The sequence below is a fragment of the Theropithecus gelada genome, chromosome 1, assembly GCF_003255815.1.
Source record: "Theropithecus gelada isolate Dixy chromosome 1, Tgel_1.0, whole genome shotgun sequence".
NCBI classification, from domain to species: Eukaryota; Metazoa; Chordata; class Mammalia; order Primates; family Cercopithecidae; genus Theropithecus; species Theropithecus gelada.
In genome coordinates, this window is record NC_037668.1 from 214,670,850 (window position 1) to 214,689,683 (window position 18,834).

Genomic DNA, 18,834 nt, shown 5'->3' on the forward strand with positions numbered 1-18,834 from the left:
CCAGAAAGTGGGCCCTCCCTAGACATCAAATCAGTTGGCACTTTAATATTGGACTGCTCAACCTCCAGCATTGTGAGAAATAAACGTTTGCTGTTTATAAACAAAACAAAAGGGTACCAAGTTATTAATGAGAATGTTCATCTCAAGTAATGATCAAATAATCAAGTGAATTGTGAGTGAGAAGAAGTGTGAGTGAGAAGAAGTGTGAGTGGCTTCTTTCTCCCCTCCTCGACTCCCTTTTGTGACTCTCACCATGAACTCTCACCTCTAATCCTCCTGGGGCTGGAGTGTAGGAGAGGAAAGGGGAACATGGAAGTTCAGGTATCGCTTCAAAAGCGATATTTCATTGGAATAGAACTTTATTATATTTGATGGAGATTTTGAATTTTATTGCTGAGATAAAAAATTAAATCTGGTATGTAACAAAAATAAATATGTGCTTCACAGGAGCTTTCCTTTATTATTTTAACATTTAAAAAGAATATTTTTATATTTTTAGTTGATAAATGAAAAATTGCATATATTTATGTTGTGCTATGTGATGTTTTAATATAGGTTATACACTGTGGTATGACTAAATCAAGCTAATTAACATTTCCATCACTTCACATTCTTACCACTTTTTGTGATGAGGACTTTGAAAATCTACTCTGGGCCAGGCGCAGTGGCTCATGCCTGTAACCTCAGCACTTTGGGAGGCCAAGGTGGGCGCATCACTTGAGCTCAGGAGCTCCAGACCAGCCTGGCCAACATGGTGAAACCCTATCTCTACTAAAAAGACCAAAATTAGCTGGGTGTCATGGCAGGTGCCTGTAATCTCAGCTACTCGGGAGGCTGAGGTAGGAGAGAATTGCTTGAACCCAGGAGGCGGGAGTTGCAGTGAGCCGAGATCCCACCATTGCACTCCAGTCTGGGTGACAAGAGCAAAAATCCGTCTCAAATGAAAAACAAACAAACAAAACAAAAACTACTCTCTTGGCAATTTTCAAGTATTAATGGTAGCTATCATCATCCCGCTATACAACAGTCTCCCAGAACTTAATCCTCTAACTGAAACTTTGCACCTTTTAACCACTATCTCCCCGCTCCCTGCCCCCAGCCCCTGCTAATCACCATTCTACTCTCTGCTTCTGTGAGATAAACTTTTTTTAGATTCCACACGAGTGACATCACGCAGTATTTGTCTTTCAGTGCCAGACTTATTTCACTTAACATAATGTCCTCCAGGCACATCATGTTGCTGCAAATGGCAGGATTTTTTCCATTTTTAAAGGCTGAATAGTATTTCATTGTGTTTCTGTCCCACATTTGCTTTATCCATTCACCGGCTGGTGGACACTTAGGTTGAGTTCATATCTTGGCTATTGTGAATAATGTAATGAACATGGAAGTTCAGGTATTGCTTCGAAATACTGATTTTATTTTATATAAAGTAAAAAATATACAGTAAGTATATAAACAATATATAAAGCATTTATATATTTATATATGTAAAGTATTTATATAAATATATAAAGTAAAAGATATACAGAAAAATATATAAAGTAAAAATTCATTATAATACCATTTCTGTCATTATTTGCTCTATAGTCTTGATTTTTTCTTTTATATATACATCTGCTAATACATATATGAATATCTATTTGTATACAAAATCTATATGCATATATTTATTTTAAGTGTGCTTAAAACTGTACCACATATGCTGTATTATAAACTTTTTTCTTTAATAGTCTTGTGGCTAACTTTTCATATCGATAAGTGCTGGTCTATAATATTTTTTAAAAAATTATTTCGTGGTAATCCAGTGCTGAGATGTAATGTAATTTATTAAAATGAGTTCTTATTATTGGACATTTGGGTGACAGCTATTATTTTGCTATTATATGCTAACCGTTGTGCAAACATATACGCGTGTATGTGTACGTGTCTTTATGTACGTATCTTTACTTGTTTTTGAAATTGCCAGTTTCCTGAGAGGGTATTGCTGAGTCAGGGCCCACGCGCCTTCCAAGACTTGTGATCGTTATAACCAAATTTCACCAAGTTTAGACATGAGCATATCTCAGATGCTTTTCAACTCCGGAGAGTCTATTTCCAGCAAAGCCACCAGAGTTATTCTGTTAAGACATAAGTCAGATAGTCAGTGTACTCAAAACCCTCCCTTTTATCAACTATTTCCCATCTCGTCTCTCTCTAGGAAAAGCCACAGTCCTTGTTTCCCCATTAAGTGACCCTCTGGACTTCCTTCCCGTTCATCTTCCATTGCCTGCCTGAGCCTCACACCAGATGTCCCCTAGGTCTTCTCTCCTTTCCGTCTCTGGAGAGCCCTACCCCAGAGCTGAACTGAATTCTCTCCGGAATATCTTCCCCCTTCTCCACCCAGCCCCTTTCCCAGTTTCTCTCCACACAACTTTTCATGTCCTAACGTACAACTTATGCGTTCATTTATGTAGTTAACTTCTCAGTTTTTCTCCCCCATTCTCCTTCCCTCCACTGACCCACCAGAATGTCAGCTCCACCAGGACAGAGGTTTGCGTATTCTGTTCACCAATCAATCTGCATGGCTAGCAGTGTAGCTGGCACATAGTAGATGCTCAAAACATAGTTGGGGAGTGAAAACATTTGTCTACGGGTCATTTGAGGTTTTGTGTTTTCTTTTCTCTCTCTCTTTCTGTCTTTCTTCTTTCTTTTCTTCTTTCTTTTTTTTTTTTTTTTTTTTGGCTTTGGTGAATTAACTATAATTTGCTGATTTTTCTATTGGGATATTTAACATTTTTAAATTAAACTTAAGGCCCATTAATATATGAGAGAGAAAAACCAGTGTTAGGTATGTATGTAGGAAATACATATTTTCCCCAGGTTTTGGGCAAAACTTTACGAAACAACGCAGACAATATTCAGCATACTTAAGTAAACATTGATTTGGTGTACACACACACACACACACACACACACACACAGCATCAACAGTACATGGTCTGCAATCTGCTTTTTTTCACTTAAAATAACATTACTGAGATTTACCCAGGCTGTTTTCAATAGATGTAGCTCATTTCCCTTAACTGCTATAGTCTATCCTATAAATGTAGCTCATACTGATTAGTCATATTCCTATTACTAAATATGCAAGCTCTTTTTTCTTTTTCTTTTTTCCTTTTTCTATTACAAAGAATGATCCAGTGAAAGTTTCTCTAATCATATATCCCTAGAAATGGTATCAAGGGGTTGTGGCGATAAGCACAGTTTGAATTTTATGACACTGCCAAAATTGTCCCATAATACTTGTCCAGTAATGTATGAATATTCCTACCCTCATTCCAGACTTGAATTTTTGCCAATCTGGCTTGAGAGAAGTGTGCTAAAGTCCAACCCCTTCAATAGATTTCTGTGTCTGTTTTCTTTCATCTCCAACAGTTTTCATATCACAGATTTTAATTTAAATAATGTCTATGAATCGATTGTCCCCTTCACTAATGTGGGCTCAATTTAATACATTTTACCTTGAATTATTTTTTACTTGACCAATATTGCAAGTTCAAATTTTGTTTTCTGTATGTATTTGCCTGGTATATCTTTGTCTCACCATTTATTTGAAATGAGTCAGTGTGTTTTACTTCTCTGTCCTCTGGAAAGATATTCGTGGATTTTATTTAGGATCAAACCTAAAGAGACTTGTTCTTTCTACAGATGAATTTAAAAATCCCCGTTCATTTTTGAAAGTTGTTTGGTATTCCTTTCCTCAAGTCTCCATCGGTCTCCCTCTCTCTGATGGTATTTCTTTTGTTTTCTACCTTTTGTTAGACGGAATGAGTTTTCTTTAATTCCTACTTTTATAATTGGAAAGGGACAAAATTTGTTACCATTCCACTAGTGGCCATTCTCATATCTTTGTACAAGTGCTTAAATATGTATTTCTTGAATTTTAATCTCGGAAATGAAACACTGCTTCTTATTGCTTCCCTCCATAAATGATGGAGAAATTAGCATATCTTCACTCCCTCCAGTCTTTCTGACTTTTTTAATTACTAGAATTTATCATAAACTCTGTCATAGTTTTAAAAAATAATTATAGCATTCACATTCCATTCAGGAAATATTTTTATCACGATTATTTAGATTCTGCAGGGCATGCAGAGAAAGCTGGTGTCTTGGAAAATTAAGGCCAGAAAAATTTGTCTTGGAACAGTGGTTTTTAAAAAAAAGTCTACGTTTGCTGAAATTATTTTATCAAACCTCAGATGCTCCTAAATTAGGCATTTCCTATCTTATTTTATTTCATTTTATTATTTTATTTGAGACTGGGCATTTCCTATCTTATTTTATTTCATTTTATTATTTTATTTGAGACAGGGCCTCCCTCTGTCACCCAGACTGGAGTGCAGTGGTACGATCATTATTCACTGTAGCTTTGGCCTCCTGGGCTTCAGTAATCCTCCTGCCTTAGCCTCTCGAATAGCTGAGACCCACAGGCACATGCCACCACGCCTGGCTAATTTAAAAAAATTTTTTGGGTCAGAGTGGAAGCAGGTGTGAGAGGGTCCAGCAGAAGAAAACATGGCTGCCAAAGTGTTTGAGTCCATTGGCAAGTTTGGCCTGGCCTTAGCTGTTGCAGGAGGCGTGGTGAACTCTGCCTTATATAATGTGGATGCTGGGCACAGAGCTGTCATCTTTGACCGGTTCCGTGGAGTACAGGACATTGTGGTAGGGGAAGGGACTCACTTTCTCATCCCATGGGTACAGAAACCAATTATCTTTGACTGCCGTTCTCGACCACGTAATGTGCCGGTCATCACTGGTAGCAAAGATTTACAGAATGTCAACATCACACTGCGCATCCTCTTCCGGCCCGTCGCTAGCCAGCTTCCTCGCATCTTCACCAGCATCGGAGAGGACTATGATGAGCGTGTGCTGCCGTCCATCACGACCGAGATCCTCAAGTCAGTGGTGGCTCGCTTTGATGCTGGAGAACTAATCACCCAGAGAGAGCTGGTCTCCAGGCAGGTGAGCGACGATCTTACAGAGCGAGCAGCCACCTTTGGGCTCATCCTGGATGACGTGTCCTTGACACATCTGACCTTCGGGAAGGAGTTCACAGAAGCAGTGGAAGCCAAACAGGTGGCTCAGCAGGAAGCAGAGAGGGCCAGATTTGTGGTGGAAAAGGCTGAGCAGCAAAAAAAGGCAGCCATCATCTCTGCTGAGGGTGACTCCAAGGCGGCTGAGCTGATTGCCAACTCACTGGCCACTGCAGGGGATGGCCTGATCGAGCTGCGCAAGCTGGAAGCCGCGGAGGACATCGCATACCAGCTCTCACGTTCTCGGAACATCACCTACCTGCCAGCGGGGCAGTCTGTGCTCCTCCAGCTGCCCCAGTGAGGGCCCACCCTGCCTGCACCTCCGCGGGCTGACTGGGCCACAGCCCCGATGATTATTAACACCGCCTTCCTTCTGCCCCCACCCCAGAAATCACTGTGAAATTTCATGATTGGCTTAAAGTGAAGGAAATAAAGGTAAAATCACTTCAGATCTCTAATTAGTCTATCAAATGAAACTTTCATTCTTCTCACATCCATCTACTTTTTTATCCACCTCCCTACCAAAAATTGCCAAGTGCCTATGCAAACCAGCTTTAGGTCCCAATTCGGGGCCTGCTGGAGCTCCGGCCTGGGCACCAGCATTTGGCAGCACACAGGCGGGGCAGTGTGTGATGGACTGGGGAGCACAGGTGTCTGCCTGGGTCCACGTGTGGCCTCTGTCCTGTTGCTGATGGAAGATTTGCGGATGAGGGCACATGTGGCTGAACTGAGAAGGCGGCAGGCCTCCGTCTTCCCAGCAGTTCCTGCGCAGATGCCGCTGAAGAGAGGTGCCGGGGAGGGGCAGAGAGGAAGTGGTCTGTCTGTTACCATAAGGCTGATTCTCTTTAACTGTGCGACCAGCGGAAACAGGTGTGTGTGAACTGGGCACAGATTGAAGAATCTGCCCCTGTTGAGGTGGGTGGGCCTGATTGTTGCCCCCCAGGGTCCTAAAACTTGGATGGACTTGGATAGTGAGAGAGGAGGCCTGGACCGAGATGTGAGTCCTGTCGAAGACTTCCTCTCTACCCCCCACCTTGGTCCCTCTCAAATGCCCAGTGGAATTCCAGCTTGAAGGATTGCATCCTGCTGGGGCTGAACATGCCTGCCAAAGATGTGTCCGACCTACGTTCCTGGCTCCCTCGTTCAGAGACTGCCCTTCTCAGGGGTTCTATGCCTGTGCTGGGAAGGAAGCAACCATGGGAAGGAAACAAATGTGTATAAACTGCTGTCAATAAATGACACCCAGACCTTCCGGCTCAAAAAAAAAAAAAAAAAAAAAATTTTTGTAGAGATGGGGTCTCACCACATTGCCCAGGCTGATCTTGAACTCCTGGGCTCAAGCAATTCTCCTGCTTCGGCCCCCCACAGTGCTGGGTTGACATGCATGGGCCATCGCTCCTAGCACTATTTTAAGTTACTCTTATCTCTGGTCTTTGAAGTTTGCTTGCTCATTTCTAAGTGAGGCTGCTACACTGATGAAGTTGAAATAGAGACAAATGCTATTCATCTTGGGTTTCCCATGACAGCTGTTGACCAGCCACTGCAACAATCCTTTAAGGCCACGGCATTGCTCTCCTCCCAGTGTCTCCCCTCTACCCTCGAACTTGCTCCCCAGTGTCTGAGAGAGCCTGTGCTGCTCTGTAAACTGAGGTCTCGGACAAAGCTTTCTCTTCCGGTGCCACGTTCATGCCTGAGAAACCTTGCTCCAAGATGGGGAAAGCCTTTCTGTCCCCCGAGGACAACTTATTTCCAGCCCTCATGTATCCATATGGGGAATTCCTACTGGGGTTGGTCAGAATTCCATCCAATGCTAATTTCTCGAGAAAGTCTGACACCGCCATGTCCTTTCCATTTGGCTAAATTTTACCGATTCCAGAAAAATGTTAATTTTTCAAATGAGTAGTGTGTGGTACCATTCTAATTTCCACCCTGTTCTAATAATTCATTTTCCTGTAGTTTTGTTTTCTTTTTATTCCTTGCAGGAAGACGGAGGGAAAATTTTGGGTAAACTTCTGGAAAGTATGGTGTATTAGTCAATTGTTACTTGTAACATTAACCCCAAGACTCAAATATATTTTGTAATTATATTTATGCTGAATAGACATATATTTAGAACCACAATGATTTTTGGATTTAAAAAAACACATACTGCAATTATTCTTATTTTCATGCTAAAGAAAAAGATAATTATGTTCTTTAAAAACAGAGTTTTCATGGAATACTACACAGGCATGAAAAAGGATGAGTTCATGTCCTTTGTAGGGACATGGATGAAGCTGGAAACCATCATTCTGAGCAAACTATTGCAAGGACAGAAACCAAACACCATGTGTTCTCACTCATAGGTGGGAATTGAACAATGAGAAGAAATGGACACAGGGAGGGGAACATCACACACTGGGGCCTCTCATGGGGTAGGGGGTGAGGGATAGCATTAGGAGAAATACCAAATGTAAATGATGAGTTAATGGGTGCAGCACACCAACATGGCACATGTATACATATGTAACAAACTTGCATGTTGTGCACATGTACCCTAGAACTTTAAGTATAATAATAAAAAAACCCCAAGGTTTTCAAAATAATTCTTCAAATAAAGTTATTTTAAATTTAATGTTAATAGAGTACTTTAAAATCTAACATTCATTTAAAGATTTAGACATTAGCAATGCACTTGTAAGAATGAAGAGTTAAAGAATGATTTGGAGAATTTTCTTTTTAAAATTTATGATTAAACAGCAAAGGAAACATTTATTAAATGCAAGGGAAATTGAATTTTAAAACAACTAGAGATAATATTATAAAAATAATTTTTAATTATTTAATTTTCTGATACATAGTAATAATAAAGACTGTCATAAAGTAAGAGTTAACTACTATATGGGATCATATACCTTGATAAAAGAAGATTTACTAGGATAAGAAAGGTGTACTATGAACACTGAATACCTGGACTATAAAAACTTTTTGATTTTTTTGAGACAGAGTCTTGCTCTGTCACCCAGGCTGGAGTATCATAGCAGCATCTTGGCTCACTCCACCTCCTGGGTTCAAGCGATTCTGCAGCCTCAGCCTCCCAAGTAGCTGGAATTAAAGGCATACACAGCCACGCCCAGCTAATTTTTGTGTTGTTAGTAGAGACAAGGTTTCACCATGTTGCCCAGGCCAGTCTCGAACCCCTGGGCTCAAGGGATCCACCAGCCTTGGCCTCCTAAACTGCTGGAATTACAAACATAAGCCACCGCTCGCGGCCTGTGAAAATCTTTAAATACCCTCCTAAAGAATTCTCCTAAAGAATTTCTTTAGGATAGTTCTGGAATAATGGCCAGGAACTATTAATATGAAAATAATTAGACCTGTGAATTTCTGTTTCTCCTGAAGGAAAGGGAAATGTCATTGAATGCTTCTACCGTGAGCCTGCTTATGATTCTGCTCTATCATAAGGTGGTTACATGTATTATCCAGAGCCTTAAAGTAACAATCCAAGAAAGAAGCTCTTGTCCTCTTTATTTAATTGATGGTGATGATGAAACCCAGAGAGCCCAAGTCCTCTGTCGGGGCCACAAAGTATGTCGGCAAGTCGGAGGTTCTCGGGTCTCAGCGATCACAAAACAGACACAACACACGAAACGTGACAGCAGCGGCAATGAAGGAGACAATTCCACTCTGGCTCTCAGTGCTGAAAAGGGAGAAATACGCTTCTGTTCTTTGAAGCATCCATTTTTCTTGAGGTCCATGTTTCTTCATTTCTTAGAATATCGCTTCTCCTTGTAAGAACTGTTATTGTCATTCTAAATGTTTCCTGATGGAATTCAGCTCTCTGTGCATTCATCCCTAAACTACATTACAGATTGTATGTTACCCTTACTCCCACCATTGAAATTGCTGAAGAAACAAAATAAAGCCATTTAATTTACCCTTTTGTGGTAAATATAAGAAAGTCACTGTAACAAATCTGAAAGATGTGGCTGCTTTTCTCACATTCATGCGTTTTGGAAACTTGTAGTTCCTTAAGGCATGGCGGATACTTTCTTCTTTCCAAATGTACTTTCTTCATCTCCTTTAAACCTCTCATTAAATCCTCATTATTTGCTGATCCCCTGTTTGAAAATTACCTACTTACTAAAATTTATTTGTAGCCCTCAAATCAATAACTCATGGAACTTGCATGGTTATTCACGGCCATTCACAGAGTGGCAAATTCTCGAGTCACCTGACGGTCAGTCACATGACCAGCTGATGTCAACCAAGACAATGCTTGGCCTCCTGTTCCAGCTCTCATACTGTAAACAAACGTCCTTTTTGTGGGACATGTGGTGCCACATTTTTTGCATTTGTGCTTTTGGTTGATAATATTGCTATTTAAAATGGCCCCTGGACATGGTGGCTCTTGCCCGTAATCCCAGCACTTTGGGAGGCCGAGGTGGGTGGATCACCTGAGGTCAGGAGTTCAAGACCAGCCTGGCCAACATGGTGAAACCCCGTCTCTACTAAACATACAAAAATTAGCTGGGTGTGGTGGCAGGTGCCTGTAATCCCAGTTACTCAGGAGGCTAAGGCAGGAGAATTGCTTGAACCTGGGAGATGGAGGTTGTAGTGAGCCGAGATCGCACCATTGCACTCCAGCCTGGGCGACAAGAGCAAAACTCCATCTCAAAAAAAAAAAAAAAAAATGGCCCCGAGAGTAGTATTGAGGTGCTGTCTAGTGTTTCTCAATCAGGGAAGTCTGTGGCGTGCCTTACAGAAAAATTAATGTGTTAGATAAGCTTCATTCATGCATGAGTTACAGTGTTATTGTCTGTGAGCTCAGTATTAATGAATCAACAACATATATTAAATAAGATGTCTTTAAACAGAAACACACATGCATGAAGATTGTGTGTTGATCCATTGACAAAAAAATGTGACCAGGGGCTTGCAGGAAACTTATCCTGTATTTCCCCCAGGATCGAGGATTCAGTATTCCCTAATTCAGTGTTCAAGGCAACTTTATAAAACATTGCCACTCTGCATAAGAAGAATCGAATATGTGTTTGTGTCTTATTCCCTCTGTTGGAGAACACTGATGCATGTTTCTGTGTACTGCAGGGCCACAGTAACCAAAACAGCACGGTATTGGTACAAAAACAGGCACACAGAGCAATGGAACAGAAGAGAGAGGCCGGAAATAAGGGAACACTCCTACAGCCATCTGATCTTCGACAAAGCTGACAAAAACAGGCAATGGGGAAGAGATTCCCTGTTCGGTAAATGGTGCGGGAGAACTGGCTAGCCATGTGCAGAAGACTGAAGCTAGACCCCTTCCTTACACCATACACAAAAATCAACTTAAGATGGATTAAAGACTTAAGTGTCAAACCCAAAACTATAAACTCTGGAAGACAACTTCGGCAGTACCATCCTGGACATAGGAATGGGCAAAGATTTTATGACAAAGACACCAAAAGCAACTGCAACAAAAGCAAAAATTGACAAATAAACTTAAGAGCTTCTGCACAGCAGAAGAAATTACCAACAGAGTAAAGAGACAACCTATAGAATAGGAGAAAATATTTGCAAACTATGCATCTGACAAAGGTCTACTATCCAGCATCTATAAGGAACTTAAATTTACAAGAGCAAAACAAACAACCCCATTAAAGAGTGGGCAAAGGACATGAACAGACACCTTTCAAAAGAAGACATACATGTGGCCAACAATCATATGAAAAAAAGCTCAATATCACTGATCATTAGAGAAATGCAAATCAAAACCACAACGAGATACCATCTCATACCAGTCAGAATAGCTATTACTAAAAAGTCAAAAAACAACAGATGCTGGTGAGGTTGTAGAGAAAAGAGAACACTTGTACATTGTTGGTGGGAGTGTAAATTGTTCAACCATTGTGGAAAGCAGCATGGCAACTTCTCAAAGAGCTAGAAACAGAACTACCATTTGACCCAGAAATCCCATTACTGGGACTATACTGAGAAGAACAGAAATCATTCTACCATAAAGATGCACGCGAATGTTCACTGCAGCACTATTCACAATATCAAAGACTTAGAATCAGCCTAAATGCCCATCAATGACAGACTGGATAAAGAAAATGTGGTGCAGCTACATCATGGAATATGATGCAGCCATGAAAAAGAATGAGATCATGTCTTTTGAGGGAACATGGATGGAGCTGGAGGCCATTATCTTTAGTAAACTCATGCAGGAACAGAAAACCAAATACCACACGTTCTCAGTTATAAGTGGGAGCTAAATGATGAGAACTCATGGACACAAATAAGGGAACAACAGACACTGGGGTCCACTTGAGGGTGGAGGGTGGGAGGAGGAAGAGGAGCAGAATAACATAAGTATTGGGTACTAGGCTTAATACTGGGTGATGAAATAATCTGTACACCAAACCCCTGTGACATGAGTTTATCTGTGTAACAAACCTGCGCACATACACCCAAACCTAAGATGAAAGTTTTAAAAAAGGACGTTTTCTGTAACAATAACACATACAAAACTCTCATATTCTATAATAACTCCTAACTTCATTCTTTCATAGGTAACATTATTTGTTCTTTTGTTTATAGTATTATTTTAAACCAATGCAATATCTATTTTAAAAAATGTAATAGAATAAGAAATACCATAATTTAACTATTATGATAATTATAATTCTGAGCCACTATTCCAAGCAAAATGGTTAAAATATTTTTGTGTAAATCTTCATGTAATATTTTCATGTAAATCTCCCACAATAGTAGGTCAAGGGTTCTTAATGTCTCTATCTCTTATTTTAATGTATCAACCAAAGTGACAGGTTCTGAGAGTTTGCACCTTTTTAGAGTACCACAATAATCCATCCAGTGGAACTTGACACCCAATGGATAAGCCTAGCGGAGCCATGTGACTTTCAAAGGAAAGTTCTGTCATTCCAATCTGTGTTCATTGAATCTGGACTAAAAGAATCATGGTTGAATTATTTGTTGAATAATTTGACAAATGAGACACTAAATTAACTGTATCCAATCCTGTGGCATCTCACTTAATAAAATAACTGTATATAAAAATGTATACCCCAAATGATCTTCAAACGCATATTTCATTGAATACCTGAACCTGTTTCCACTTGATTCCTTCCCATTCCCACTCCTCACCACTCTCTCTCCTTTTTTCTTCTTTCTCAAATAGAAAGAGAGAGACATAAGCAGAGTGTTAAAAATAAACGATGATCTAACCAATACAAGACTGAGAGTCCCAAACTACTGGCTAAATTACTCAGGACATTAGAGTCAGACTATGCCTAGAATAGAAAAAGGGTAGTTTTCAATCTTTTTCTCCCCAAAAGGCCCAGCAACATGGGGAATAAAATAGTGATCATTTGCTTAATTGTCTGATCCTCTCATCATTAATGTGGAAAGACACAGTCACAGATATTCTAGAATATGCCAAGTGGTGTAGTAGAAGGAACAATGGCCCATGAGTTTGAAGACCTTGGGTTCTGGCCGTCCTGTTAAGTGTGATTTTGGATGAGTCTCTTGACCATCCTGATTTGCTCACCTGTGTAATGAGAATAAAGACACCTGGTGTGTCTATTCCATAGGACTGAGGTAAGAGTTCTTGGAGATGATGTGTTGGAGAGTTCTGTGTTAACTACAGAGGGAAAATAATGTATGGAATTACTAGATATATTGTACTTTTAGGTCACTGCATAAGTTTCTACTCAAAAGAAAATTATAGCAAGTTCTTTTATAAATGAAATATCATGTTGAAGATCATTTTGGGTATATAGTTTTATATAGAGTTATTTTTTAAGTGAGATGCCACAGGGTTGGACATAGAGTTATTTTAGTGTCTTTTTTGTCAGGTGTCTCTTCCTTGCAGAACTGCAATAAATTTGCACTAAACAATATCGATTAATTATATGTGTCTGTTGCATCTTGAATATAATGCAAATGATTTTTTTAAAAATTTAAAAAAATTATCTCAAAATATATTTCAATTTTAAATATATAACTAGTTTTATTAAGTGTTTAAGGGATACCTCAGTGTCATTAAATTATATTTTAAATTTTCTATTTAATTATTAATTCTTTCTGTTTCCTCATTCCTTTTATTTGTATTATCACTTATCTTGCTACCCAAACGTTGCACACAATTAAGCAAATGATCACTATTTTCTATCAGTAGCTTCCCCATGTTTCTGGGCCACTTGGGGATACAAAAGATTGAAAACTACTGTTTTTCTATGCACGTATTTATTCAACAAACATGCACTGGGTGCCTACTATATTGGTGATGAGATTGGGAGTACAGACAAAGCTTCTATCCTCAGTGAGGTTACATTCTAGAGAAATCCTAAGCAAAAACTGTCTTGGACAGGGCAGAAAAGACAGCACTTCCAGTTGCCCCTGCACAGGTGATGTCCCTCAAGAACGCAGTTCCTGGAGCTGGGACCATGTTAATTCTTCTGTCTACCTGCAGAGGGCGCCATTGCACCAGGCACTCTTTCAGTCTACCTGGTAAAACTAGAAGATGGCAGCTTTACAAAGCATTTTAAGAATCCTAAAACGGTAAAGGGGTCTTATGTGGGCTAATTGCATGAGGTGCTGAACTAAAGTATCTTCAGTTGCTGGAGAAAAGCAGAAATTCTGCCTTTAAGGGGAGAAAATGTAAGAAGGAGGAAAACTGAGATACGTGTGTGTGGATACTGGACGCATTCATTTGTTTCAACTTGTGACCGGCTTTTTCTAAGCCCTGGAGACCCGGCGATGAACGCAGTCAGCTATCGTTGCTCTCAGAGGGCTTACTTTGTACTGTTCTGTGGTGTGACAATGTCGACTAATATGAGTAAAGTAATAACAATATCCAAAACTTATTGACTGCTTTCCATGAGCCAATAACTATTCAAGAATTTCACATACGTTATCTTGTTTGAACTGCATAGCCGCGTTGAGAAGAGGTGCTATCAACTCTCCCATTTTGCTGATGGGGCAATTTAGGCAGAATGAGAGGATGAGATTGAGTACTTTCTTGGTGGAGGCAACAGTCAAAGCCAGGCATTAGACCAGAATCGACTCAGTTAACCACTAGGCTGTGTGTGTGACAGCTGGAGGTTAGGAAAAGGGGAGGCAGAGAGGGGGAGGCAGGGGGTGCAAAGGGCAGAGCTACTTCAGATTTTATGATGGTCAAAGGCCTCAATGAAGAAAGAGGGAACATTTGTTTTTGTTTTGTTTTGTTTTTGAGACAGAGTCCCACGCTACTGCCCAGGCTGGAGTGCAGTGGTGCAATCGCGGCTCACTGCAACCTCCACCTCCTGGGTTCGAGTGATTCTCCTGCCTCAGCCTCCCAAGTAGCTGGGACTACAGGTGCCCGCCACTACGCCCAGGTGATTTTTGTATTTTTAGTAGAGACGAGGTTTCACCATGTTGGCCAGGCTGGTCTTGAACTCCTGACCTCAGACGACCTGCCTGCCTGGGCCTCCCAAAGTGCTGGGATTACAGGCGTGAGCCACCGCACCCGGCCAGAGGTAACTTTTGAATTCAAATCTAAATTGTAAGAAGGAACCAACTCCAGGAATATCTAGAGGCAGAGATCACCATCGGTACAGCAAGGGGGACTGCCCTGAACAGAAAATAAGCAGGAAATGTTTCAGAAAAAGTCCAGGGATAGGACACCAGCAGCAGGGTGGCTGGAGCTGGAGGGAAGGCAGAGGCTATGTCAGGGCTGAGCCGGGAGCCTAGGGCGCCCTGGCTAGGGGCTCAGGTTCTCATTGCAGTGGAAATTCCTGGGAGCTGTGAGAGCAGTGACATGATGGGATCTACATGTAATATATTTCTCCGCTTCTACGAGGCGAATGGATGGTAAAAGCAAGAGCAGGTAGCAGACTTTTAAATAACAATAATAATGGTAATGATACAATCGGAAAACAACACAGCATTGTTGTTATCTTGATCGGTGAAATACATTAGTTTTTTGTTGTTCCAAATCAGCCCACCTGGTTCTGTTACTTATCTAACTAGAGATCAATCTGATATGACGTGTGGTGATTTTGAAATTCCAGCGCAGAACATCACTGAGATAATGGTGATCTGAACAGAGCCCTGGGCCTGTTCTTGCACTCTCCCCTCCTCCATGGCGTGTGCACACTGGAGGCTGATGGTGGTTCACAGATGCTACCAAGAAGGTACAAAAAGCTGATTTTACAGGGATTTGTCTGACCCGTGTACAATTCTCTCTCAGAGTTTCCATCTCTTGTTTCTTCACTCCTGTTAGCCAAACAGTCACTGGTTTGCAGAGACTTCCCTCCCCACACCCTGGCCTCCCATCCTCAGCCCTGCAAAATGGAGTCCGTATCAAATGAAACAATCTCCATTTCCTGGTGGACACACTTCCATGATCTCTGGGGCTTCTGCCCTTCGTTTTTTTTTTTTGTTTTTGTTTTTGTTTTGAGACGGCGTCTCACTCTGTCACCAGGCTGGAGTGCAGTGGCGCAATCTCGGCTCACTGCAACCTCCGCCTCCTGGGTTCAAGTGATCCTCCTGCCTCAGCCTCCCGAGTAGCTGGGCCTACAGGCATGCGCCACCACACCCAGCTAATTTTTGTATTTTTAGTAGAGATGGGGTTTCACTATGTTAGCCCGGATGGTCTCAATCTCTTGACCTTGTGATCCACCCGCCTTGGCCTCCAAAAGCGCTGGGATTACAGGCGTGAGCCACTGTACCTGGCCTTGTCCTCCTTTTTAGAAGAAGATTATGATAATACTAACTTGAAGCTTGAAGATAATAATGAGAATAATGAAAATAAATAAGGCTTGAAGACAAAAATAATGAAAATAAATAATGCTTGACGATAAAAATAATGATAATAAATAATGCTTAAAGAGAATGATAAGGAAAATAATAACAGCAATAATAATAATAATAGTTAACATTTCACTAGCATTTGCCATGTGCCAGGCACTGATAGTACTTTATAGATTAAACAATTATTTCTCCAAACAACCCTGTGCAGTGGGTGTATTTTGTTACCTCTGCTTTTCAGATAAAGAAACGGAGGCACGGTGACTTTGCAGGACTTGTTCCTGTTGCACAGCTAATAAATGGCTGCGTTGGAATTTGAACCCAGTTGTCTGGGAAGAGCCATTCCAATTTGGAGAAATACTTAGTACAATCTCTGATCAAGGACAAATCCTAAAATGTAACTTGGAGAGCCGTTTAATATCCAATGGCAAGAACCGCCATGAATTTTGCACCAACCTAATATATTCTCCTGCTGAAAAAAAGAGGCCTACAGTATTCTTGAGAGTGCAAGGAAAGAATAGTGACATAGCCTGATCAACGCAGAAAGAAAGGATTATAGTGAGATGAAACTTCGCAAAACTCTTAAGAAACAGTTGCTTTAACGTTATCAAATTTGATACCTGCTCTTAGTTGGGTAAGAAGCAAGTCATCTGTCCGCTCTGAGCCAGATTCCTGAGAAACAGGGACTTTAATTATTTTCTTCCCAACATCACCGAGGTGGTTATGAAAATTGAAGGAAATTATCAATGTAAAAGCTTTTTGAAAGCTTGTAACGTATTATGCAAATGTCAGATTAACTATATCTGCAATGCAACTGATTATCAGCTTTTTAGTGAAGTGTAATGATAATTCTAAGTGTTACTTCAGATTCAAATGAACACATAATTTTAGAAATAAATTAGAATTTGGCCTCACGACCTTGGCCGTAACTTTCTTTTTTATAATAATCAACCATATATTTATGTTCAGAATCTATAATGCATCTATTTCTTCAAGCTATATTTAAAATACATTAAGTAAGAAATTAAAATGAAGTCTTTTTTTCAAATGTAGCAAGTAATTTTATATTAAATTTTAAAGCTAAATGCATTCATGCAGTGATCAATTTGTTTAATGTGCCAGGCAATATTCCAGGCACTAAGATAGAAATATATAATTCAGACCAACATTCCTAGTCTCCTAATTCCTTGTGTTAAATGGAGGAAACAAATAAGTAGGTAAACAATAATTAATTTTAATATTGTGCTATACATTTCACAGATAAGTGGATAACCCCCATGACTTTGCAACTCAAATTTCGTGTGTCAGACACTTCCACATATGTTACCTCCTGTGAAGTTCAGAGTAGCGATGTGAGTTAAAAGAACCATACATTTAATTTGTTGCTTTCTTACTAGATATGAAATATAAGGCTCAGAATGGAAAAGGGTTTGGTGAAAGTTTTCAGAGCTAGAAAGTGACAGAGCCAGGGCTGGAATAGAGGTTTTAGGGCAAGAAGTTGTGAGAAGATCCCAGAGACTCTGAGAGGACGGGAGGATCTTCATCATTGAGCAAGATACTGCCCTGGGGTGGTAGTTTATGGCTTTTATTCCTCACACTGCTTCCTTATTTAGTGTGCATGTAAGTTAATTAAATAAGAGTATGTATAATGTATCATATAACTCTATGCTAATGGTTCCCTTAGAATATCTTATGTTTCTCTTATTTACTTTGCTTGCATTCTCTTCTGAGGCCCCTAGCAATGACGTGTCCTTTTAGAATATGAAATTAAAACCAAGGATTCTAAATTGCTTTCATCATCTGGAAATTTTGTTGTATTTTTGACATCTTACAATTATGTCCCTTGAAATTTCTCTAGAGGTTCTAGAACAAGGGCTATTTTTTTTTGTATGCTCACTTGACTGCAATTTTAAGCTATGGAAGTAAGTGGTCAATATTCTCCCAAGCCAAGAGCCCTGTAGGGCAAGCATAAAGCTCCTCAACGAAATTCAGAAATGGTCATCTAAAACGTTGCTTTTCACAGCCCTACGTTTTTTTTCTTACATCGTTAAGTTGAGCCTAAAGCTGTCTTCTTATGTATTTTAAGTTGGGCCTAGAAGTTTCTCCATACATAATACACTGAAACCTAACTGTGTGTGTAAACAGACTGTAACCTGCTCTTGTACCAATCACTGAGTTTTGGTCAATCAAAGGCAGCTCACGGTTGAAACTGTGTCAAATGAGGAAAATGTCAAGCTGAACCAATCTGGCTGTTTCTTTTCTTCACTTCTGTTTTCCGTGAGCCATATTCTGTTTTCTGTCTATAAATCTTTTTCAACCACAGTCTCTCTGAACCTGTTCTGATTTGGGGCTGCCTGATTTAGAAATCGTTCTTTGCTCAGTTAAACTCTGTTCAATTATTTTTCTAAGATTTTGCTTTTGACTATCAATTTGAATATAGATAGTTGGTGTCCCTAGAGCTAAATGTTTTGCAACTAGATCACATAATAAATTTCAAGAATCAAGAATATTCATTTATTCATTCACTCGATACATCTTTTTGAGTATTTAGTTAAGTGATAAATGTTGTCCTGGGAACTGGGAACACTAAGATAAATAAGATGTAGTTCTTGAACTCCCAAGAGGATCAATCCAGTGAAACAGACAGCTGACTGATCCAGTCCTCATGACCACCATCTACTGTGGGGCCAGTGAAAGTCGAAGAAGGCTTTGCTAAACTGGCGATACGGTTGTTGAGTCTTAAAGGGGCTAGAGTGTTAACCTAGCCATAAACTTTCTACATGACTCAGTTTTTCTTTGACTGTCTTATCCATTGCATTATCAAGATAAATCCATTAATAACAGTGCAATAAAGAAATCTTTAAGAAAACAATTTCCTTTTAAGTAAAGCAGCAGGTGAGTTTTTATATGTAAGAGCTCGGCAGGAGTTAATTTTCTTTCTCTTCCCTGATTCATTTAGCTTATGTTA

The 18,834-nt window shown here is 40.0% G+C and overlaps 2 protein-coding genes across 9 annotated transcripts in view; one reads left to right on the forward strand and one right to left on the reverse strand.

Annotated features, from left to right (window-relative positions):
- Nucleotides 1-18,834, reverse strand: part of RGS7 (regulator of G protein signaling 7) — a 577,395-nt gene that overhangs the window by 97,852 nt on the left and 460,709 nt on the right. The window lies entirely within an intron of this gene.
- Nucleotides 4,512-6,355, forward strand: LOC112633191 (prohibitin). Of its 2 annotated transcripts, XM_025399648.1 has the most exons (2): nucleotides 4,520-4,974; nucleotides 5,326-6,355. In XM_025399648.1, exons 1-2 carry the CDS (start codon nucleotides 4,558-4,560, stop codon nucleotides 5,374-5,376), a joined length of 468 nt encoding a protein of 155 aa, XP_025255433.1. In that variant the 5' UTR covers nucleotides 4,520-4,557; the 3' UTR covers nucleotides 5,377-6,355. The 2 variants fall into 2 exon arrangements, with proteins under 2 accessions (XP_025255427.1, XP_025255433.1); XM_025399642.1 differs by having other exon boundaries at nucleotides 4,512-6,355.